Source organism: Morus notabilis, unplaced genomic scaffold (assembly GCF_000414095.1).
Source record: "Morus notabilis unplaced genomic scaffold, ASM41409v2 Scaffold794, whole genome shotgun sequence".
Taxonomy (NCBI): Eukaryota; Viridiplantae; Streptophyta; class Magnoliopsida; order Rosales; family Moraceae; genus Morus; species Morus notabilis.
Window position 1 is genome coordinate 568,354 of NW_010359940.1, and position 25,650 is coordinate 594,003.

The 25,650-nt window shown below is 33.5% G+C and overlaps 3 protein-coding genes across 3 annotated transcripts; 2 read left to right on the top strand and 1 right to left on the bottom strand.

The window, feature by feature from the left end:
• Positions 1-4,609: 4,609 nt before the first annotated feature.
• On the bottom strand, positions 4,610-16,957 carry LOC21402136 (lysosomal Pro-X carboxypeptidase). Its single transcript, XM_024163922.1, has 8 exons — positions 16,730-16,957; positions 9,346-9,458; positions 9,079-9,205; positions 8,224-8,379; positions 6,287-6,442; positions 5,387-5,466; positions 5,240-5,289; positions 4,610-4,837 (listed from the first exon to the last, which is right to left on the bottom strand). The coding sequence occupies exons 1-8, from the start codon at positions 16,955-16,957 to the stop codon at positions 4,701-4,703; spliced, it is 1,047 nt and encodes a 348-aa protein (XP_024019690.1). The 3' UTR covers positions 4,610-4,700.
• A 964-nt stretch (positions 16,958-17,921) lies between these two features.
• On the top strand, positions 17,922-21,099 carry LOC21402137 (uncharacterized protein At5g41620). The gene is made up of 4 exons (XM_010095481.2): positions 17,922-18,006; positions 18,096-18,637; positions 18,941-19,063; positions 19,275-21,099. The coding sequence occupies exons 2-4, from the start codon at positions 18,146-18,148 to the stop codon at positions 20,652-20,654; spliced, it is 1,995 nt and encodes a 664-aa protein (XP_010093783.2). The 5' UTR covers positions 17,922-18,006; positions 18,096-18,145; the 3' UTR covers positions 20,655-21,099.
• A 1,058-nt stretch (positions 21,100-22,157) lies between these two features.
• Positions 22,158-24,972, top strand: LOC21402139 (putative pentatricopeptide repeat-containing protein At5g37570). The gene has a single exon (XM_010095483.2). It carries the CDS (start codon positions 22,951-22,953, stop codon positions 24,610-24,612), a length of 1,662 nt encoding a protein of 553 aa, XP_010093785.1. The 5' UTR covers positions 22,158-22,950; the 3' UTR covers positions 24,613-24,972.
• The last annotated feature ends 678 nt before the right edge of the window (positions 24,973-25,650 follow it).

The window sequence follows — 25,650 nt, forward strand, 5'->3', positions numbered from 1 at the left end:
ACTGGTTCTTAACGATGAACGAGAAGAATAAATATAGAAAGTAGTATTACCTTAAATATGGAAAGTAATCCTAAGTTTTATTTCCAATTATTTTATTAAAGTGTGTTCGTTTGCACAACTCAAGTCATGACTTGGGTTGTGTATGTGGGAGAAAAACACTATAGTAAAAGTTAAATTTAAATTTATGTTAGAAAAAATACTGTAACAATATGATTTAAATCATGACTTGAGTCATAAAATAAAAGACCTTAGAGTTTCGAAACTATTGTAATTTCCCTTATTTGTTTGTCTACTTTCCAATTTATATTAATTTTTTATCTTGTTATTTACTTATCTATAAATAGGGGTAAAGTTTATCAGACTTGATAAATGAAATTAAATATTCAGACCTCTCTCTCTAAATTCTAAACTCTTATATCTTATTCCCTAATTTCTCAGTTCTCTTCTATTTTTCTCTCCTTCTCTACTATTCTCTTTCTCTACTTACATATTAACATCACTGATCACAAGATAAAACATATGTTCCTGTTCTCCCTCAATATTTAGTGTCTTAACAGCCTGATTACTCGTGGTAACCGCAAAACCCAGAAACCACATATATAAGAACGTACGACCAAAACTTGAAAATTTGCAGAAAGTCAACAACCCAAAATAGATCAATCACCAATTATTTTCGCATGTACCCAGAAATGAAAACACAATCTTAATAATAAACAGGTACAATACAAATTCATTAACAGTACCTAGCTATCTTACTAAGCACCAATGAGAAAAAAAAATGAAAGAAACGATTTTTTTTTTTTTTTTGAACTTGGTGATGGAGAAATTTAAATTATTCATCTTATAATAAAGTCAGGTGTGACATTACTGCTATGTGTGAAATTGACGAATTAATTTAAAGCTTCAAAGGCTTATTTTTGAACTTATGCCTAAAGATATCCCACAAAGTGTGAAATCAAAACTTTTGTCCTCAAAACATAGAGAAAACTAAGACAACAAAAGGTATATAATATGAAGCTTAATAACAAGCCTACTCCAAAAAAAAAAAAAAAAAGACAATTAGAAAGAAAGTTTATACATGTTAGAGAAAAAAGAGATGTGTAGCAACACCAAAATGATTTCCAGTTCAAAGACTTCAAAAGAGAGATACATGCATTTAAGAAGAAGATTCTCCAATGAGACTTGCACGAGTGATCAAAACGCAATAGTAAGACAGTCTTTTAAGCTTGCATAACACAACCACCAAAAATCTGATACCATTATTTAAGCATATGTAAAATTCAACAAGAGAGAATCATATTAAATTAAACTCAAGAAAAGTTAGACGAATAAGTAAAAGTTGTTCTTATAAATTAAAAACTAATACAACTGCCTTTTGTTTTCTAGTTTATGAAATTATAAATGGATCAAGAGCTATGAAACCGATCTTTATCGAGTCAAAACTCTTCATTTATACCTTGCCATCCTCTAGTTCTTCTTGCCTCTTCAACGTTTTGTCTTCCAAGTGTTTGAAGATGACGCCAAGCAGACTTAAGAGTGCTTTTTCTATAATCTCGAGAGACTTTTCTTGGCATCACGTGTTGGAAAAGGGCAGGGAAACCCTTTTTGAGGTACAATTTTGAGGCTTGATTTTGAGTAGGATCACTTTATACTAGACGGGTTAATATGTATTTGTGCTCTCTGTCGTGAGAAGATCGAAATGATAAATTCATATGCTTAAAATGTTGAATGGATGAATGAGAAATTGACACTCAAAGTGCTCCGATGAGTAAGGAAAACCAAAAAAAAATTCATGTGAAGTTGGAAAAGCTCGTCCCACATAGAAAACAGACGAAGCCATTATCTTCGACAAGCCCTATAAAATGGATCCCTACTCTTCATTTAAGACACAACATAATTTCAAAAAACATTCTATTCCTCTGAAAAATTTTCTCTTTTAGAAAAAGTATACCACGACTCTAAAGCTAAGAGAATCTTAATAGTATGATGAATGGCAAACTATCATTTTTGGAGGCCTCCAATTAATAAAAGAAGTATCTATGACTTGATCTAGATGTAGCACATGAGTGTTTTCTTCCCATCCCAAGTCGTTACTTATTATGACTTATACTGAAATCTCTCTTATTAATTTATATCATAGACTCAAGTACATAGAAATACAAATAAATTTGTAGTTCCAAACATAAAAGTTTTAGGAAGGTTCTAATCTAGCAAAGTAACGATTAAATTACACACCAAGTTCTAAGTATTTAGAATTTAAAAGCACTAAATAGATAAGCATGATAATTAAAGTCTTCATGCACATAATATTTAAATTCTAGTTAAATAAGTCTTAATTTCAAAACTTTTAAGATATTTGTGGAAATTAATTGCATGGTGGTATTCAGTCTCAAACCTTTAATGTACATGTTCTTCACGAACTCAATTATTGGTGTGCAGATTTCTTATCAACAACACGAATAAACTACTGAGTGAAAGTTCAGCGAGTATAAATATCCTCACAAAACTATTCACACACAATAGCACGTAGTCCTTTTTAAAAAAAATTACAAAACTATTTTTTTTCTGAGTAGAATTCTTAAAATGATAGATAGAAAATCTACCCAAACCTCTTCATTCTTTAATTATGTCTCTTTATGTCATCTAAAAAAATATTTCATGTGAGAAAATTAGCAAATATAAAGGGGAGAAAAGGCAAAATGTGAAGCGTCTACGCAATTGATTTTCAAGGAATTAAAAATAATACATATTTTTTCAAGAGAAATTAGGTGACCTATATTAACGATGTCAATTTAAGTTGGTGGCCACTAAAATTGTGACGTGATGGTTAATTCATTACGTTTAATCAATGATTAACTTGCTAGTCAAATATTAAATAATATTAGTTAAACACTTGTCGATATCGGTCAATGATTGATTATTCTGATTGATTAGCTTATCATTAATTAACATTAAAAATTTATTTTTTTAATTTTATTAAATTGAGTCATTTACCAAAAACATGTTAAAAATAACATTTTTTTGCCCTTTTTCAACTATATGATTTTATGTTTTATTGAATTAGTAAATATAGAATAAAGGGAAAAGGCAGCACTGGAGGGTTTAGGCAACCGATCTGCAAAGCATTGGAAATAATTTTAGGCCTAGAATCTTGTTTCGGGCCGACCCAACACGGCAAGAGTCTTTATAGGGCTGAGTCAGGCCAAAATAATTAGGCTTTTGAGTTAGCAGGCCGACCCAACACGGCAAGTCTTTATAGGGCTGAGTCAGGCCAAAATAATTAGGCTTTTGAGTTAGCCCGGCCCGATCTAAACTTACTGCCATAGTTTAATCACGAGAAATAGTAGAAAATAGCCCATATAAAGATATAAAAAGCTTAAGAAAAAATATATAAGCTAATTTTTAATTATATAAATTAATATGTTATAATTTATTAAGTTATGGTTCATAATTAGATAATTTATAGATAAATTTGTCAAGTTATGGTTCATAACCAGACAAGTTATGGACGAAAATAGTAATTTGGCCTATTTATTAATTTATGTAAACTATTGGCCTATTAATTTTAATTCATCTCAAATCTTAGTCTATTTTCCTCTTTCTCCCTTTAATCATTTTTCTCTCACCCAATATTATTTACTTTAACTGTTTTGTCACAATTATCATAAATAGTGCTCCTACATCAGTTAATTCCGAATAAGGTCTAAAGGCTAGTTTGAGATTGTTATGCTGTTAAAAATAGTTAGTTTATCGTAGTTGTACTGGAAGTTACTAAACTAGAAGCAGATTGGAATTTGTGGTAATTTTTTCACAAATAAAATTATTGCATAAATATATAATGTCTAAAATAGACATACTTCAGTATACATATTCATAGTTCCTCCTTTTTTATTTTAAATATTAAGGTCAATATTCATTTCATAATATTCTTATATCAGACAACACAAAAGAATAATATAATTTTATTATTTAAAAATATTTGATTACAATATACTAATCTTTATTTATTGTTGTTATTTTTAAACTTTAAAATGAATATTTGAGAAAAATTTAGTAGAGTATATTAATTAAAGATTTATAACTTTTTAGATGGTATTTGAAAATGTATTTTTGAATTTTTACTAGAAAAATAAAATAGTTAGATTGGGAAGTGGGTTTTTATTATTATTATAATAAACTTATGGCTCATTCACCTTGTAGATTTAAATTTTCAATTGGAGTTTAAATGTGATATTTTTTTGAGAGTTTTTCACTGTAGCAGAAAATTTTAATGTGATATTTTTGAAAAATTTTTTACTAAAAAAACTTAAAATTGAAAATTCGAATCGGTAAAATGAACAAGGCCTTAAACTATGACAATATAAACTACTGAGTAAAAGCAATCCTCCGTCTATATCTCAAATTCGACTAATGAGCAGTAGTTTTTCCAATCTGCTGTGTAAAAGTAAGATTTACCGAGGCCCTCTAATCTATTGTAGATTCTTATAAACAGCAAAAAGTCTCCTCTAAAGTCCAAAAGTGATCTCTATAAAGGTTTTACTAATGACGTTAAAAACTTAAAAATAATAATAATAATAATAATAAATAAATAAATAAATAATGAGAAGTCTTTGCAATTTGGCATTAAAAGCCAAGCAAACTTATTGGCGAAAGAATTTGCAAGAGTTTTTGTTTTGTTTTATTATTTTTTTCCCCTGTGTTTAGGAAGTTAGGTGTGCCAAATCATGGTAATATTGTGAGATCCACCCTGCAATGATATTTATCTCTTGTTTTCTCACTTCTTTGAGCCATTCTGGGTCTTCTTTTGTTGAAAACCTCAAATCTACGTGATGGGCACCTGTTGATAAGAACCAATCCAACAAAACATGAGAGAGTAAGTGAGAGAGCAGTAAAAGACTCTTATGTCTAGTTTTCAAAAGCAGTGGCTAATGAACAATAGAAAATTACTGACAGTTTATTTACTGATAGTTTATCTTTTTAAGATCTACCGAAGAAATTACTAAGGGGATGTTTGGTACTTAGATTCGTTTTCTGGTTCGAATCATAATTCGTGATTTGCTACAGTATTTTCTCTCACAAAAAATACACGTAAATTAAAAATGGTTCTAATAACATGATTCTAATTTATGAACCAAACGTCTCCTTAATGAATAACGAATAATGCCAAAAACACAATTTTCTCTAATTACTTGTGATATAATTAAGTCCCTTATATCTAATTTTATAATATGTCACTCACCTTCTTTTGCCACAATTGCAACTATACTCCTAGATATATTCTTCAGAACCCTGCCAAAATATCACATGAAAAATACCATAAAGAAACTTATTTTCATTATTAGGCCGGCAACTATGGAATTAGAGAGGAAGAGATTGAGAACTGTACCCTCCACCACTCCAAGGGTCTCTTAATCCATTAAAGAAGATAATATTGCTTCCAAACCTTTTCAAGACCCTCTCAATTCCCTGTCCCAAAAAAAAGGGCCAAAAATTACATGTTGAATTCCTAAAGCATGAAACGCTCTAGTCAAAATAAAAATCTTTCATAAAATAGTTTAGGAATAATAAAATTATGTGGTACTTATTGTAATGATTTTCATTATCTATGTTATAAATCACGTAGTAGCTGTTATACTAACTTTAATTTTTACTATTTACAAAATACTTTAAGGGCCCGTTTAGTTAGCTGATTTGAATTTTTAATTTAAGTTGAGATGTGACTTTATATGAGAGCTTTTTACTGTAGTAAAAAGTCAGATATTACTATTTTTGAGAGTTTTTTTACTGTAGCAAAACTCGAATTCTAAACTCGAATCGGTGAAATAAACGGGACCAATCTCTTATTTTATTTCAACATGATTAATAAGATTATTATATGTTATATGTTTAACTCACCCAATACTCTATACACTCTTATCATGTGTAGATTATGATAGATTTCGAAGTCTAATTATTCACTCTTACTACTTCTATAAATAGACTTATTAAGCATTTGTTTTATAGGTCTGAACTATTTTTTACTATAGTGTTTTCTCTCATAAAATTTAAATTTATGTTTAAACTTTTCTATTCAAACTTATAAACCAAACGAGCCCTTAAATTTTCATAAAACTGGTACATTTTAATACTAATTATCTAAAAAAATTAGTATTGCTCTCACTCGCCCGACAATTCTAGGCTTTTCTTTTCTTTCTTCCTTATTTTTTTTTTTTAAATATTCTTGCAACATGAACAATTGTCATGGGTTTGAAAAAAGAACAAAAAAAAAAAAAAAAAAAAAAATTACAAATCCTCCAAACTCAGTGGTGATCCAGTTGCGCCTGGGCTCAACCCCATAGACATTTTTGCAGTAGGAAACTCTGCCACTATAATGCCACTCAGAAGCTGGAAATATGCTTTCTTTTGTGTTACCACTTGTTGGCAATATCATCTCTGTACATGCCTGTGCCAAATTCAAATTTCAATTCAAAGAAGGCTAATAATAATAATAATAATAACAATAATAATAATAATAATAATAATAATGATATGTTAGTGGACAATTTTAATTGATTTAATTAAAAGAAACACTCTGGATTGATTAGCAATATCTTGCACTTGGCTTGGGCTTATCTGAAATGGTGTTGGAAACTTTTGACCTACAAAATTTGTTCTAAGATCAGCTTTTAGAAATATTTTGCATTTTCAAAATTAGTTGAAACTAATTATGGTGATTGTAATATTGATAGAGGGGTTGTGTTATAATTAGCGTCGGGTTAAGAAGGTCAAAGTTTTAGGAGACGTTTGGTTAATGGATTAAAATTATGAGATTAGAACCATTTTCGATTTATGTATATTTTTTATAAGAGAAAATACTGTAGCGAACTACGAACAATTATTCGAATCAGGGTACGAATCCCCCAACCAAACAACTCATTAGTATTGACAAAATGAGGGAGTATTACTGTAATTTTTCTCAATTCATAGGTATTGTGGGAGAAAAACTGCAAAATCTGATTCATTAGTTCTATGCCAATTATGTCCCACTAAAACTTATTAAAAAAAATAAATAAAGAGAATGTAATAATAATAATAAAATCAATCTGGTCTCCACATGACTGTGGAGTACTGATTTCAAGGTAATCAACCCTCGTTGTTGCTCTTTGGTATATTTGATAAAGAAAGAAAACTAACACGCAGAATATAGAAATCAAACATTAAATAAGCGTCTTTAACATCCAAAAGAGTTGCTTAAAGTGTTTTTGATTTTTTGAAAAGTGTGAAAAGTTCTGAAGGAATATTTTTAAGACCAATAAGATCATAGAAATATGACTTTCATCCTATTTAATTCATACCTTACACTTTTTTATAATAGTATTTTGTCTTAACAAATTTGAATTTCAGTTCAAATTTTTTCTCGTACAAACCAAACTAGAGTTTTATTCTTTTTTTTTTTTTTTACCACCCGTAACCCTAAAGCCGCCCGCGCCAATGGTATAATGTTGGGTACTTAGAGAACAAGATGGGGCCATAAAAGAGTATGATCATTGAAACTTGTGGTTGATTTTACCTTCATCTTATGTGGGTTACAAAGGGACAATGATTAATCATGATCAAACATGATCATTTCTGAGGTTCAATATAAATATATGCGCGCATGTGAGGCACCACTATTTTCTTGGATACTCTGAGATCTGCTCTCTCTGTTTATTAGAGAAGATCTTTTGATTCTAATCTAAGATTATGCACCCACTTTTTAATAATTACTTTGTGATAAAGAAACTACCAATATGTAAATGGGATCCAAATATCATCATATATTTTTGAAACTGAGCCTGAAAAGAGAATATACAATAATACCCTTGTTTTGTAGTTTTTTTTTTTTTTTTTTTTTTTTTTTTTTTTAAGCAGGTAAGCATGATGCCCATGTACTTATTACATTTAAAAAGAGTTTAAATTTGTTGTCTTAGAACCCGTCTCTATTTGGTTGTTTCATTAATTAAGATTTGTTGGACAACATAAACTTACAAAAGCTTGAAAAAATTAATCGAAGGATTCATCATCATAATTAGTGGGACATAAAAGAAGACATATTTTTGAAACAACAGAATTTAAATCCATGTGAAAATATACGTCGGAAAGCACAATATGTTAACTTAAAAAAAAAAATGTAAAATTATACTAGAATATTGCTAAAAGTTTGATAAGATGGAAATTGAAAGCACAAAAATGTGTTTTTTTTACCTGCCAACCCCATCCACTGAGACCGTGAGGATCAGAATCATCATCAAGATCGAAACATTTGGCGGTTCCAGTATAGTTATAGTAGATGTTAGCTGCACCATACAGCTTTGCAAATGTGTCGTTGCCAGTCGTTGGATTGTCGATAGCTTTACACATCTGAACCATCAATCCAATTAAAACAAACGTCAAAAATCCTATTATACTTTCTTGGTAAAAGATCTCCTATATTTGTCCTGAAGGCAAAGATTAATGTTTGTTTTATATATTCGTCTCTGATTCTGAATCATGATTCATGATTCTTTATAGTGTTTTCTCTCACAAAAAATATACGTAAAATGAGTATAGATCTGAATCATGATTCTGAATACGCATATAAGGACATTTATTTCTGAATTTTTAACATACTTCATTGATTTAAGGGCAATTGGCAAACATTTTAATAAATTTAAGAGTAATTTTTCAAATTAAAAGTTTAGAAGCTCACTTATTATTTACTTTAAATTCAGAGGATAAAAAGGCCGAAAACTCAACTATTAATAATAAAGAGAAAATTGTTGAATGTGCTTTTAGAGTGCATGAGTCTAAATTTTATAAGCCATTTTACTCTTGATTAATACTCTTTTGACTAATATAATATTTAACTAATAAAAAGAATATTAATAAAAAATAAGTAGTAAAAATTCATACTTATGCACTCTAAAAGATAATTGTCTCTTTTTTCTATTAATAAATAATTTTTTCCATTTCTCTATAGTTTATTATATATTAGTTCTTTTTGGGTTGGGTGTCATGTGCTAGTAGGTATGTGTAGTACCTGTTTTATTCATTAAATAAAAAGAAAAAAAAAGGTAGTACCTGTTTGATTGGGTAAGCTGGCAAGGGATTAAGAAAATTTGATGGGGTTGGATAATCCGTCATGGAAGTATAAATGTAGGCAGTTGAAAGCCAATTTTCAAGATAATCTGCTATATATTCGTAGTCCCTGAAATTGAAATTGAAATTACATGTAAAATTAGAGACACAAAATTAAAATTTGGTGGGATTTTAAAAGATTCTAGTAACGAATAAATATTATCAAATTCCTAGAAAGAAATGTCAATAATTGGATCATGTAGTTTTTACTCGCATAATTTAAATGCTTTTCGGAGTAACTTGGCTCCTCCAGGTTTATTGGCAGTGTCTTTAATCTGTTTCCACGAGCCCTTTATCACTTTGTAGCAGCTCTCACTCTCACTCTGATTCACAATTAACAAAACAAAAAAAAAATGATTAGAATTTCAAAATTAAGTACTAATTAGAATAGCTCTATTTTCATTTTTCATTTTTTTTTTCCGCTTGCTTCCACGCCAATACAAATTCAACTAAAGCCTATGCGTAGACTTTTTGTTTATATATGAACCTTTTGTATTCAATACATCACTCTTGTAAACCCTAAGGCAACCTTTAATATATTCCGTTATCTCTTATTATCTCTTTCTTTTTCTTCCATCTCTATCACCAAAGAACATTAAACACAATATATATCTAAAGTCCTATATATCATACCAAATATTTCAAGGATTTCTACTTTCTTGTGGATTAAAGGGTTGATATTGAATCTTCCATTTGGGTAAGCTCTTAAATATTCTTTATAATATATATAATATATAGTTGTTTACATTTACATCTTGCTTGAGAATAGTTTTCTATCTTACGGTATTTCCTAAATAATATAGATGATTAAGTAGTCAAAATTCTCAGTCTTTCATTTAGTTATTTAAAATAGATTTTCATATTTCGATTTTTGGTACTCGTTTGTTTATGTATTAAGTATCTGTCTGTTAGGTTTTGGCGCATTTAATTATAAGATACTTGATTTTATATTGATCTTAAAAAGAAAAAAATAAATGCTCAGTTCTCCTAACATTTGCCAATTTGTTATATTGTTTAATTTTTGAACGCCCTTATATGATTTTCTTTTCTTTTCTTTTTTTTTTTTCCGTCTTCAATTTTTTTTTCACACTTTGTAGTGATGCTCACTAAATTAATTCTGTGGTTGATGAAATTTATAAATGAGTGGTTCCTACAAGTGTTTTATACATCCACGAAGTTTTGTACAATTATATTACCTCTTTCCTAATTTATATGGACTTGATAATAATCAAGACTGTACAATTTCTGAGATGATTACTTATATCACTAGCTAGTATATTCATGTAAAATTATTTTGATAAAATTCATTTTGTACGCGATGATGATAGCTCTATTCAAAAACGGAAATTTTTGTTTTAGTGATTTGAAAACTTAAAAAAACTCTATCATATCATAATATTATGCAAGAAAAATAATTAAAAAATATCTCTTGCAGTCTTTTATATGTTTATGTGAAATTTCACGTTTTTTTAATCATACATGGACATGTTAAGAAGGTTTTTACAAAAGTTTTTATACTAGATTGTTACTTTTTAACGATCTTGAATTATTTTAACGCTTGTTGCCCATGTTGGCACACGTTGCAATACGTACTACTTTGTGCATTTCTAAATATTAAGCGTACTTTTACCGTTGTGATTAATTAAAGACTTTTAGGGCCCGTTTAATTCGTTGATTCGAGTTTTTAATTCGAGTTGAGATGTGATTTTATGTGAGAGCTTTTTACTGTAGCAAAAAAGTTAGATGTGATTGTTTGTGAGAGCTTTTTACTGTAGCAAAACTCAAATTCTAAACTCGAATCGGTGAAATGAACGGGGCCTTAATGTACTAAATATTTATAGATGCAAAAAAAAAAATAATAAAGGGTCAAATTTTACCTCAAGAAATACAAGAAGGGCTTTGAAATGAGGCGCAATTTCGAACATAAAACCGGTGTTTTGCGTGAACCATTCGATGTCTCCTTCATTGCCGGTGTAAACAAAGATCGGAGCATTCGCGGTTGCGCCGCCCCAGAAGGTGTCGTTTATGAGATATCTCTGTTGGAATGTTTGGTAGCTCTTGGGGTAGAAGTTAAAATGGTCAAGCGTTTGAGTGAAGTAGCTTGTTCTATAGAGCTTATTGTTTTGTGTCGTTGACAAGAGAGAGATCTTTTCTGGGCTAATGAGTGAAGATGGGAACTTGTTTGGTGCTTTTATGGGAATTGAGAAGGCAGAAGACAGTAAACAGAGAAGGAAAAGACTTAGAAATTTGAACCCTATCATATCCTTTTTTTTTTTTTTTTTTGATGCTTTTGTGGCTGCTTTGTTTTAGCAAAGAGAACGAAGAAAGTTCTCACAAACAATCATAAAAAGAGAAGAAAGAGGGATTGGCATGGAATCTTCAAAAGTCCACAACTTCAGTAGAACTGCTAGGCATGGAAGAGCGCGGTTGAACTGTTGGCTGAAAAGTAGATAACTTCTTTTTTGAGCCATTAGCTGTAAATCTTGGAATTATGGAGAAAACAAATAAAATAATAATAATTAATGGTGGGCTTGCTTTCTTTGTTTTTGTGCCGGCTATGTTATTTGGTAACACCGGGGAAAAAAAAAAAGAAAAGAATTTACAGCAAGTACGAAATTGAAAACTTTTTTTTTTTTTTTTGATGAATATGTAATTAAAAACTTGGCAATAATATCCGTAAGTTTTTTTTTTTTTTTTTTTTGAGGTTTTCATCAATTTTGAGTTTCTTTTGATTTTGATGTGATTGAATTTCAGGGTTGGGAATGCATGTCATGATAAGGAAGAATATGTTATTGTAGAAAGCTCAAACAAAAGGAAAGAAAAAGAAAAAGACTATTCCATTATTTCTTCTTTTTTTTTTTTTTTTTTTTTTTTTTTTTTTTTTTTTTTTTGCTTTTTATCCTTTGGAAACTCAAACTACCTTTTTGTTCTTTTATTTTTTGATATAGTTTTATGGAAACTAAACTCTGAGAGCTAGTTTTATATTGCTTTCTAGAAGTGGCGTTTGATTTCTCGAGTCAAAAGTTGATTCTAAAAATATTTAAAAGATTTTTTAGAAGAGTTCTTACCCTGTAAAAGAGGTAACGGTCAAAGTCAGAAAATATAATTGAAACTAATCAGAACTTTATTAATTTACAAACTTAACTCTAACATTTTTAGTTTATTAGAAAATTTAAATATAGTCTTAATTTCATTAAACTCCACCAGGATCAAAAACATTAAGTAAAATATCATAGCTTTTACTTCTCCTTTTCTCTTTTCTATTTGTTAAAAGCACAAGGAAATAATGTCCAAGGAGTACTCCTTTAAATTAGTAGAGTTCCACAAAGATTTCTTGTTAAGTGTTTTATAGTTCCTTGGTATAAATTTATAGAGTTTTTTTTTTCCTAATAGAGAAAAGATGAATCATTAGTGTCATTTTGTCCCTCATCCTCTTCATTAATAGGAGAAATTTAAGGGCCCACCAAGAAAAATAAAATGATCTAGGATAGGTTTCTAATTTCAAATTATGACGTATTTAACCTTTAAACACATTTTGAAAAGAAAAGAAGAAAACACATGTATTACTCTTAGTGTTCTATGAGAATATCGCCAATGCAATATTAAATTAGCATGCGAATGTCAAATTTTGATATTTAAATGAGAAAATCACTTTTTAATACAATACTATTTTTAATGTTAAATTTAACATGTACTACATTTGAGGGTATAACATTGACATCAAATAGAGCATATGTCCAATTTTAACATTTGGTTTCTATTGATTGATTTTTTGATGTACCATAAATATTGATTTTTTTTTTAGGAATAGAATATGTGATTAGGTTAAAATTAAAGGAATTCTACGGTAATATATGATGTGAGAGAAGAAAAAATCTTTCCGGTTCTTTCCTCTTTATCAATAAAGACAAAACTCAATCACATTACTCCCAAAGATAACTTGTGGCTCCTAGTCACTTTTGTACTAAGTGGTGGGTCTTCCACTCTTTATTCAATCCTAAGACATTAGTGGGATGCAATGGTCCTCACTCTTTCACGAGTACTGGTCCACAATTATTGAAATACTTGGTAATGTTGCTTTTGTCTTAACATTTCAGGAATCCCTATTTTAGTCTTTAATTGAAGTTGGCATGTGTATGAGTCCATACAAATTGATCGACCCACTAAAGTCTCATTCATTTTGCGGATTCGAGTTGAGATGTGATATTTTTTAAGAATTTTTTACTGTAGTAGAAAAAATTAGATGTGACATTTTCTGATAATTTTTACTGTAAAAATCTAAAAGTGAAAATTTAAATCGGTGAAATAAACGAGATCTAAGTAATTTTAAGAAAAAGCACTAGAAATAATTATTTAATATTCAATCTAGAAAGCGGCCCTGTTCATTTCACCGATTCGAGTTTTACTATAGTAAAAAGCTCTAAAAACAGTCACATCTAACTTTTTTACTACAATAAAAAGTTCTCAAATAAAATCACATCTCAACTCGAATTAAAAACTCAAATTAGCAAACTAAACGGACCCTTATTTATCCCCAATGATCTTATCATTAGTGGGTGCCAGGTTGTTTTCTCAAATTGGAAGATATTTTTCATTTTTCATTTTTTGTCCAAATTAGGCAAAGGTAGAGATAGATCTCAGTATGCAAATTTTACCAGACACCCACATTTTGACAGCTGATTTTTAAAACATATTAATTTTTTTTTCAGTTGACATATTAAAATTAAGAATTATTTTCATAAATGTCCTTAAACTATATACCATGTTACAAAATGCTCCTGATTTTTTAAAATTATTCAAAACACTCTTCGATCTATAGAAAATATATCAAATTATCCCATTCATCCACTTCCGTGGAATTGTTGACATGTCACACTATTAAACATTAACTAAAGGTACTAGATTCTAATTAAACCTATAAAAGAGATGTTAAGTATTTAAAAAATAATACAGAAGAAAAAACACTAAAAAAGAAAACAAAAAGGGATTAATTAACCATAATAACAAATCAGAATCTAAAGATTAAGAAAACAGCCTGAAATTATTTTGCAAAAAAGGAAAAAAAACAAAAACAAAAACAAAGAAAACGTTGAACAAAGAGATCAAGGGGAAAACAGTCTGAAATTATTTATTTATTTATTTATATATGTTTGTGTCCAAATTAGGCAAAGGTATAGATAGATCCCTGTTAGGGAAAAGAGGCGTTCAGTATGCAATATTAATTTTAACAGCAGACTTTTAAAACATATTAATTTTTTCAGTTTTTCATATTAAATTTAATTTAAAAGCAAACTTTACCGCTACGAACTTGAGTGGGAAAAAAAAAAAAAAAACCATTATCGATGAAGAACTTGGATTAAAAATAAAATTATCTTATCCGACATTTAAATAAAAGGATTGGAAAGGTTTAGGCCTAATTCATCTCTCCCTATAGTATAAGTGCGATACGCGTTCTTTTATCTACTATTCATATTATTGTGATTTGAGATCAAATAGTAGAGGATTTGCTCCACCATTATGAGTTTATTTCATATTAAATTATTTTGTTCATATGATCTTGTCCCACATTCAATTACGTGTTAATTCGATCTCCAAACTTTGATATTGAAGGCAAGGTGTGAATTTACCGTTCAGTCAAATCTTCAACATGTTATTTTACTATTAATCTCTCATTCAAACTAATAACATTTGGAGAAAATTTCAATGACGAATGACGATGAATCATTAAAATAAATTGTGCTATGATGTTTTTTGGGTCTGGAAACACTCTACATATGTTCTATTAATATAGCCAGTTAGAATAATTAAATAAAAAAATAAAAGAAGAGAGAGATCTAACGTGATTCATGTTTACATCTACGGATTAGGAAGAGAAGAAGAATCAATTTACTAATAAAGAGCATTATGAAGTGGGATTCATATAAATGGACGTTACAAGTAAATAATCGAGTAAGTTACTCAATATTAAAAATCAAGAAACTTCCTCATATAAAAATAAATACAAATAAAATCAAAGCTATTACTAAAAGTTTTTCTAACATGTCCGTTAAATGGAGCTCCGATAGGAGATCCAATATTAAAAGGATTTTTTTTTTTTTGAGAATATAAGGACATATAAATAGTTGCATAGGGGTGAGAATCGTTGTGAGTGCATTGATGTAGGGCAAAAACCACAGTTGTCGGAGAGATTAGGGCGCATGGGTGCATAGAATCGTCGAGGAGAGAAGAGAAGAGGGCGCTTAGGCGCAACGATGGCAACTGACAAAAGAGAGAAAAGGACGTAGAGGCGCTGCTGGAGGCACACGGCCTAGGGAAAGGAGGCACATGGCCTAGATTTGGAGGATTTTGGATTGAGATAAGAAGCATTAGTCATGGAGGATTAAGGACTCGTTAGAGTATAAATCTCTGATGCCATAATAATAATTAAATAAGAAAATAAAATAAGAGAGATATTTAATGTGGTTTGACAATATGCCTTCATCCACAGACTAGAAAGAGAAGAAGAATTTATTCACTAGTAAAGAGCACTATGAAAGGAACTCCATATAAATAGACATTACAAGTAAATAATTGGTTAAGTTACCCAATACTAAAAATAAAAAAGCTTCCTCATATAAAAATAAATACAAATAAAGTCAAAACTATTACTAAGATAATTTCTCTAATAGCTAGTCCCCAGATATGATGTCCTTAATTTTCTATTCATTGATTGTCTCTAAATACTATTTTAACAACTTGTCTAAATTTAAGAATTTAGCCAAGTACTAAATACTTAAGATGGTTAAGCTATTAAATTAATTGTCAAAATAGCATAGTTAAAAATCTAAAAAAGATCTATCATACCCTTTTATTGTGGTATCACTTCTACCAATACATGTCTTCTACCCATACATGGCATATAGGAGGAAAAAATGTACAAATTTGTCAAAAAAAAATAATGTTTTTTTTTGCCCAAGACAAGAAAGAATATTATTCAAGATCTAGGATAATAGCGGTTGACACAGTAGAGCATGAGCAGATCTAGGATGTTGTACATTAACATCGTCACGTATATTATTTTAAATTTTCCATGTAATTAGCAAAAAAATTGCACAAAGCAAACTATTATGAATGCATTTATTTATTTTTTTTACGAAAAATTACATTTAAATAAAAACTGAGAAACATACAACTTGATACAATGTTAATGATCTATTAGAGAGATAGACGCACGCTTGAGACTTGAAAACAAGAGAAAACCTCAACACACTAATAAAGATCACACTTAAGACTCTAATTGAAAAAACTCATCCCATTAAGATAGACTTCTGAGCTTTGGATGGACATATCCCAACCTCTATAAAGAGAGGACATCGGCAACACGACATAGAAAAAATTCTAGCCGGATTAATAAGTCCACACAATCGGGAAGCATACAAACAGCCTTAAGCTAATGACTGAAAATGAGCATCAAACAACAAAACAAAGAGAGTTAGGTAGGAAAACCACTGCCCTTATTACAAACACAAAAACTCTGGCACAAAAACTAGAGAAAAGTGAAGAGATTAAGCCAACAAAAAAAAAAATCACTCAATGCCATGAATATGAGAATAACAGTTGAAACGGAATCGGAAAAGCCTCCCAAAACAACATCGGAAGCACTTGAACTCAACAGCGCGTGAGGCACACGTGCTTCCTCATATCGATGGTAACGCATGCACCGGAGCACCTTCTTCGCCTTCCTCTCGCGATCTAATTCCCAAAATTTTAACGAGATCCCACGACGAATGCGTCTTAGATCTACGACAAAAGATCGATGACCTCTTCCCTTAAACGGCTCCATTCTAGTGGCTACCCACACTTCGGTCGGCATGAACCCGTATCCGGTGACCACTGCGATTTTTCCGTCAAGATTTGGAGGCCAACAGGCCGACAAAAAGCTAGACTACTAGACCCCAAAAACTAAACTCTTGTGAAACTCTTAGAGGGTATTTGGTACGAAAATTCATGTAATTATTTGAATCATGGTTCGTATCTCGCTGCAGTATTTTTTCTCACGAAAAACACACATCAAGCGAAAATAATTCTAAATCCGTAAATCAAACATCCCTTAGACTCTCTTTCACTAACTCTCTTTCTCTAAAACCCAGGAAGGATTTTTTTCAATGCATTTTTAGATGAGACAATCTTTTCCATATATATATTTTTTGCTAAATCTTTCAATTTCTACAAATAATGCCTTTAAAAAAAATCTCCCCAAATAATGGTCAAGAATTTTGACGGGTCATATTATCATAACAGACAGTATCAAAGAAAATCAATATGATTTGAATATTCTTATTTTATGTCCGGACTTCTTTTTCCTAATTCGAATTTTGACCCAATGTGATTTCGCAGGGCCCCACCAGAAACCCAAAAATCCACCAAATTTTCGCTAATATTCCTTTCCTCCTCATTTTTTTAAAACCTTAATCGTAACTCGATTCCTTACACCGAATCACAATCGAGGCTTATCTCCGACGAATCTTAGCCGCACGATTGGTCCAAACCCACACTTTTAGTCAAAAGGCGGGAAATCTTTTCATTTCTGATCCAATCCAAAACTCCGAATCGCTTCCCACGGTGGTCTCGGCCTCACCCGATCTCCCCACCTTCTTCTTCCCTTTCGCTTTAGCCCTTTACACGCCTCTTTCTCTGCACAGCAGAGGAAGCTTACAGTCTGTACTGATCAAATCTACTAGTGGAAGCCATCAAAGCTGTTATCTTTCTCTCTCTTTCCTCTCTCTCTCTCTCTCTGAGAAGTTTCTTTTTTAACGACTAGGTTTTTCTCTTTCTTGATTTTCTCTCACTTTCTCGGAAACCAAACGCAATCTCGCTGCTATGAATCAAACGGTACGTTTCTAAGGTTTCCAAGGTCTCTTTTGGTTGATTTTGCAGACCAAAGTTTATGGCTTTCTTATACTGTTGTGGTTTTTCGACAGGCGTTTGGGATCTAGACCTCTAGATTTTTCGTGGAAGTTCCAAGCTGTGGATGATAATGCCAAGGCAGAATCTGAGCGCGGATTTGATCCCTGGCAAAATCAGGAAGCGAGGTTGTTCGTCGTCGGCGAGTTCGTCGTCCTCCGTGATCCAGAACTACAGGTTCAAGAGAGCGATCCTCGTTGGGAAGAGAGGCGGATCCACTACGCCCGTGCCTACATGGAGGCTGATGAGCTCGAGATCTCCGGCGTCAGCGCGGCGGAATTTTGAGTCCCCGAAGTACGCGCCGTCGATGATCGGCGGCGCCGCCGCCAAGGCTTCGGCGGCGGTAGCCAAGCAAGCTCCTCCCGTGTCGGCTAGGAAGCTCGCCGCCACGCTCTGGGAGATGAACGAGATTCCGTCGCCGAGGATTAAGGAAGGCTCCGACGAGAGGAGGCTTAGGAAGGAGCTCAGAGCCAGAGAGAAGATGATGACTTCGAGGTCCATGCATTCCGGTTCTTTGCCTCCTCATCTCTCCGATCCGTCTCACAGTCCGGTTTCCGAGGTAGGGTTTCGGAACTTTTCAGTTTAAATTAATGAAATAAAAAAAAAAAAAATAAAACATTTGAACTTTGATCTTCGTTTGTTTAGTTATACATTTTCTTGGCATTTCTAAATTGCGAAGTTGATGTGGCGATTGGGTTGATTTTGATGCTGAAAGGCTACCAAAAACAGAGGAATTATGATTGGGCACTACGTTTTGGAGGGATGATGACAAATGCCATCTGTTTGTTCTTGTTTTTCTCCGTAATTAAGTTCCATTAATGTGTTGATAATGACTTGGATTATGATTAACGTTGATATGTAGAGAATGGATCGATCTGGAACGGGTAGTCGCCAGAGAAGAACGCCGTCCGTTTCTCATAGGCTTAGACTTACGGAACGTCACATTGGAGGTTTGGATTCCCTAAGCAATGCCAGCTTAATGGAGGTAATTAGAGTTAATTTTGGTTGATTTTTGAAAAAGACTACTTTTTCTCCTTTTAAGACACCATGCTTTTGTGCTAAGTTTTTGTATTAGCTCCTATTTCGCATTTAAATGTTCGAACTTGATCTTGGATTGGACATTCTTTCAAATTTCAATAAATTGCATCAGATGATTACTGTGAAATTAGTTCATGTCCTTTGTCTGATTGATACAGGTTGAGACTAGATCCCGAGCGCAGACTCCGAGTGCTTCCACTGTCGGTGTTAAGACTCGTCTCAAAGATGTTAGTAATGCTCTGACCACGTCAAAACAGTTGCTCAAAATTATCAACCGCATTTGGGGTCATGAAGATAGACCTTCGTCGAGCATGTCGTTGATCTCTGCCTTGCATACTGAGCTAGAAAGGGCTCGATTACAGGTCAATCAACTTATCCAAGAACAACGCTCGGATCAGAATGAGATCAACTACCTTATGAAGTGCTTTGCTGAGGAAAAAGCTGCATGGAAAAACAAGGAGCAGGAAGTGGTTGAGGCTGCTATAGAATCCGTTGTGGGGGAGCTAGAGGTGGAGAGGAAGCTGAGGAGAAGGTTCGAGAGCTTGAACAAGAAGCTTGGGAAAGAACTGGCTGAGACAAAGTCCTCCCTTCTTAAGGCAGTGAAAGAGCTTGAAACTGAGAAGAGAGCGAGGGAAATAATGGAACAAGTGTGTGATGAATTGGCCAGGGATATTGATGAAGACAAAGTTGAGGCAGAGGGACTAAAGAGAGATTCTTTTAAAATTTGTGAAGAGGTTGAGAAGGAAAGGGAGATGATGAAACTAGCTGATATGTTGCGGGAGGAAAGAGTTCAGATGAAACTCTCTGATGCCAAACATCAGCTTGAAGAGAAGAATGCTGCTGTTGATATATTGAGGAATCAACTTGAGGCTTTTTTAGGGACTAAAAAACCTAAAGAGAAAGGACGAGTTTCTAATTATCAAAATGAAGAAGAAATTGACGCTTATTTGGGGGGAACTCGTTTTGGTTTGCATCAGAAAGAACAAAAAGATGATGTGGGAGAAGTTGTAGATGGTGTGGAATGCGAAGAGGATTTGGCTGAAAGTGATCTTCATTCAATAGAACTAAACATGGACAACAATAATAAGAGCTACAACTGGCCTCAGGCTTCTGGAGTCGCTCATGATTTAAGAAGGGCTTTGATTGATCAAGAAGAAAGGAAGTCTATATCTGGGAAAGCGTCAAGGAAGAGCACTTCCCTACAAAGGAGCATATCAGATGGAGTTGAATTGCGCATGCAAAGTGAAAAGCTTCAGAGTCCGATAGATGGGCTAGACTGGGACAGGTTTTCTGAACTTGAGAGGCAACTGCAAGGAAAAGGTTACGGTGATGAAATGCAAGGATACAAATCATCGAAGGGTCTCCGAGACCAAATTTTGTCCAGTTCTAGGTTGGGATCTGCTAAAGGTTTTGCTAGTCCAACACGGCAATGGGGACAACCATGGCCTTCGAGAGATCCTACCAATACAGTTCACGAAAGGCCTGCCACTGCGCAGGGCAGTGGATTGAAGTCGAGGCTTAATAGAAGCCAGAGGTGAATGCCAAAATGCAAGTAAATTGAGACGATGAAGAAATGCTATTTATTCACCAATCCCGTTCCTGTGAGGACCTACATTGCCACAATAGATGCTGACCGAACACAGGGAGACTACAGAGGCCAAGGTAGTCAACTCTCAAGCTGAGAAGTTTTCTTTTAGTTGCTTTTCCTTTGTCAGCACCAAGAGGTGCTGAGCTTGCAGCAATCGCTGCCCTTTTTGCGCCGGACTATTTGATTTACACATCCTTTATGCTTGTAGATTTATTGTAGAAAGCTGTGCTAATTTAGCGAGTTTCCCATGTACAAAAGCTTCTAGTACAACTGAGATGAATGTACTAGAAAAGCTAAATATTTGACCTCTTGTGTGTTCCTCTTACCTTTTCATTCGTGCCCTTTAATTGAAAAATGAAAGATTATTAGAAAAGTCCAAATGGATGATTGTTCAAAATTTTGGAAGTTTTTTTAGCTGTCCAAGGCATTCTCCTCATCATTTTGCAGCCACAATCATTCGACTTGTAGCAGGCTTGCCTGTACTTTTATCTAGTTGTTCGCTAAACGTGATTTACGTAATAGATTAGGGAGACAAATTTCTCTTGGTTGGCCTGGCTTTTCCTCTTCTAACTCATAATGTACGGAAAAGGCCACTAAAATGATGCGTAAGCTTTTGTGCATCTTTTTTCATTTTTTTAAATTTTAAATTTGTGAGTTTAATGCAGCTCTAAATCCCTGAAAAAAGTAATTAAAAAATGCTCTCATAGATACCAGATTAAACGGTAACATCTTCTCTGCCTAAGGCTCTCTATAGAGTGTTTTTAAGTAACTTTTTAGAATTCGTTGCGACTTTGTTAAATAATGATTTTGTATGTTTTTGGGTGATATGTTCGCTATTGGAGCTGAGCTGTGGACTGTTGTTAATGCTATTTCTGTAGCTTGGTAGTTTTAAGTAGCAAAAAATGCAGATCGAGAGTGATTCCTTTATATTTATCAAAAAAAAAAAAAAAAAGAGTGATTCCTCATTTCCTTTATTGTTGTTAACTTGTTGAAGGCTGTTGGTTCTTTGTGATGTCCCTTGATAGTTGACATCTTTTCAACAATTGAAGGAGAGTTTGAGGATTTTTGGAACGTGCCTATTAATTTTTCTTTTGTGTACCGAAAAACTAACATTTGTGCAAATAGGATGGTTTCTTCAGGAGTAACTGTAAGGAATAGGATGATGCAATTACACTTCGATTGATTGGGTTTTACCTTTTTAGTTTGAGACTCAAATGAAGCTTAAGGACTCACAAATGAAAGATTTACCCTTTATTTATAAGTAAGAAAAATACTCCGTTTAATAGTTTCACAAACCTTCCATAGAAGAACAAGTAATTTTCACACCAACACATTGAAGAAAACATTGCAACGCGAAAAAGGAGATGATGTATAATTTGTTTCCAGCGAGACCGTATAACAAAAGCAGAGATACGACATCAGCTAGGAAAACAATTAAGAAATAATAATTAAAAAAAAAAAGAAGTAAAATGCACGACAAGTCAAAAACGACGATCTTTAAACGAACATGAAACTTCCATAGTTCCATTCATTTCTCAGACAGAGAGAGAGAGTGCATCTACTTGAAACGACAGCAACATATTAAACGACAACAGAATCAGTGTCAATCGACAGGATATCGCCTTAGCCAAATAACAGAACGTTGTGTACTAACTGAACTGAAAACACGAACAATCTCAGATCTCAGAACTCAAAACTACGACTGTTTGTCGCCGTCGCCGTCGCCGTCGTCTTGTTGGAGATCCCGAATAGCATAAAAGAAATCGAAAAATTACCACACAAACAAAATCAATCTCAATTCTCAACCTCTGAAGCTATTTCCTGGTAATTAATACACATTCATCAACATCAAGCTACTGTTTCTAGGGTTCTAGTCGTCGAGGAGTTTCCTGAGACGCTCTTTGACGAAATCCCTGCGAGCTTTCACGCGTGCCTGTTGAGGCTCGATGTTCGAAAACGACATGTAAGCTCCGACTGCGAAAAACGACACCCCGACGGCGAAGCAAATCGCCGTCGTCGCTAGCTGCCTCGGCGTCGGCGGGTACGACCACATCGCCATATCTCAATTTCCCAAATCTTTTTTTCTGTAGGGTTTTTCAATTTTACTCATATTTAAACGTCGTTTGAGTTAAATTACGAAAAGCTCCCTTTGTGTTTCGGATATTCTTTTACTTGAGGCAAAAGATCGAACACATAGAGAACAATATACAAAAAGCCATGCAAACACGAAATCTTGTTCAACTCCCATGCCTTTGATCAGCCATAATTTGCCCAAATTTTCTGTGCCTTCAATCGCAAGTCTCATAAAGGCATGTAGAAATCCCAAGCATCTTCAACAAGTCCATGCTCAGATCATCCGCAAAGGTTTAGAGCAAGACCATTTTCTCATTTCCCAGTTCATTTGTCTCTCTCAAACTCTCTCTAACCTTTCCTACTCGGTAAGCGTTTTTGACCGTATTCTCTCTCCCAGTACGTTTCTATGGAACGTTCTGATTAAAGGGTACTGCGAAAAGTCCGGTTTCGGTGGCACTTTTTCGGTGTTTGTTCGCATGAAGAGAGAGGGGAGTTTTACTGATAGATATACTTATCCTTCGGTGATCAAGGCGTGTGCGTGTGAGGGAAGGGTTAGAGAAGGAAGGGCTCTTCATGGGTCGGCGTTGAGGTGTGGGGTTGAGTGGGACGTGTTTGTGAGGACGAGTTTGATTGATTTTTACGGGAAATGTGGGAAGATTGGGTGTGCGCGTAAGATGTTTGATGAAATGCCGCAGAGAAATGTCGTTTCTTGGACGGCTATTGTTGTTGGATATGTCGTTGCTGGGGATATAACGGAGGCGAAGAGGCTGTTTGATGAGATGCCGCAGAGGAATGTGGCGTCATGGAATGCAATCATTGGCGGGTTTGTGAAGTCGGGCGACTTGTGTAGTGCTAGGAGGATTTTTGATGAGATGGAAGAGAAGAATGTGGTTTCTTATACGACTCTGATTGATGGGTGTGCGAAGGCGGGTGATATGGCTTCTGCTAGGTTTCTGTTTGACCAAGCTCCGTATAGGGATATTGTTGCGTGGTCTGCGTTAATTACAGGGTATGCTCAGAATGGTCGGCCTAAAGAGGCTGTAAACATTTTTCTTGAAATGTGTTTGGGTAGTGTTAAGCCTGATGAGTTTATCATGGTGAGCTTGATGTCAGCTTGTTCTCAGGAAGGCAATCTGGAGTTGGCCAAATGGGTTGATAATTATGTTACCCGAAGTCCAATTGATCTTGGTCGAGCACATGTTCAAGCGGCTCTTGTTGACATGAATGCAAAGTGTGGGAACATGGAGAGAGCAATAAATTTGTTTGAGCAAATGCCTAAACGGGACTTAATATCATACTGTTCCATGATACATGGTCTCTCTATACATGGTCGTGGTGAGGAGGCAGTTTCCCTTTTCAATAGTATGCTAAATGAAGGCTTGACTCCGGATGAGGTGGCCTTTACAGTTATCCTGACAGCTTGTAGCCGTGCTGGGCTCGTTGAGGAGGGTTGGCACTTCTTTGAATCCATGAAAAATGGGTATTCCATCGTACCTTCTCAAGATCATTATGCTTGTATGGTTGATCTTCTCAGCCGTTCAGGGCGGTTGAAAACAGCTTATGAGCTTATGAAATTAATGCCTGTGGAGCCTCATGCTGGGGCATGGGGTGCCCTACTTGGGGCCTGTAAGCTACATTGCAATATAGAGATAGGTGAGTTGGTCGCTAGTAAACTATTAGAGATTGAACCTCAGAATGCTGGTAATTATGTGCTTCTATCCAATATTTACGCAGTAGCAGAGCGCTGGTTGGACGTTTCCCTTGTGAGGAATAAAATGAAGGAGAGAGGAGTCAAAAAAATACCTGGTCGCAGTTGGATTAGTTCTGAAGGTTGAGTTTGTCGGTAACTTTGTTTATGGAATGTGGGAATTTTACTCTGGAACTTGCATTGTGGAGATGGACTATATTTTAGATTTCCTGCTATTGATACTAGCTAACAGGAATCAAGTTGCGAGCATTGCCTTCAAATCCAATTCGGAGGATACAGTTGTGCTATAAAATTTTTTGCAATTTTGCGTGGTATACAAGCAACTTCTTTTGCTGATAAAGATTCATGTCGTCACTTCAAGCATGAATGAGTTGTTGTTTTCTAACTTGAAGTGTGTGGATTACGTTAGGAATCAATTTTGGCGGAATTTTGTTACGGAGAGGTCAATAACCATAAGAAATTGATTGTGCACCCGGTTATTGTGAAAATTCAGGTCTTTTCATCAATTGTTATTTCATTTTTTGGTTGTGGTGATCATTTTTAGTTGCCTTGGTTTTCAAGGTTCCATTTATGCAGTTTTGGATAAACCGTGTATACTGATGTATTCTGTCTTCAAACTATTTAACAGAACAACGGTTAATCGAATGCTGACAAGAAATTAGGGTGCTTGTTGCTGCTTATTTCCGCTCATTTGTGACTATAGGAATCTCCTTTTTGGTATAAGTAACTAAACATAACTGGATATTAATTATAATTATGTTAAACAAAAAGCCAATATCATACAAGAGGATTTATTTGCTTGATTATTTTTAAAAATAGAGATTAGCAAATTTTGTGGCTGCTTCAAAAAGTTTGGACCTTCATTACATGTAAGAACCAATTTAAACCTTGCATAGCTGCTGTTGAATATTCAGAAGTCAAAGTCAGGAAATTTATTTTAGGAAAGTATTTTAGGAATAAAGGAGAGATCAGTTGTGATCCTCTCTCATGATTCTGTTTCCTGATTTTTAGGAAAGAATTAAGTTAGTTATTTCCTTTGTTAGACGTTTTGTATATATAATTGGATGTATTACCGATTTTATTCAATGAAAGAATTCTGAAATTCTTCAGCTGCGTATTTTATCCATCTTCAATTAGTTCTGCATTTTGTTATCCGGCGTGCTTC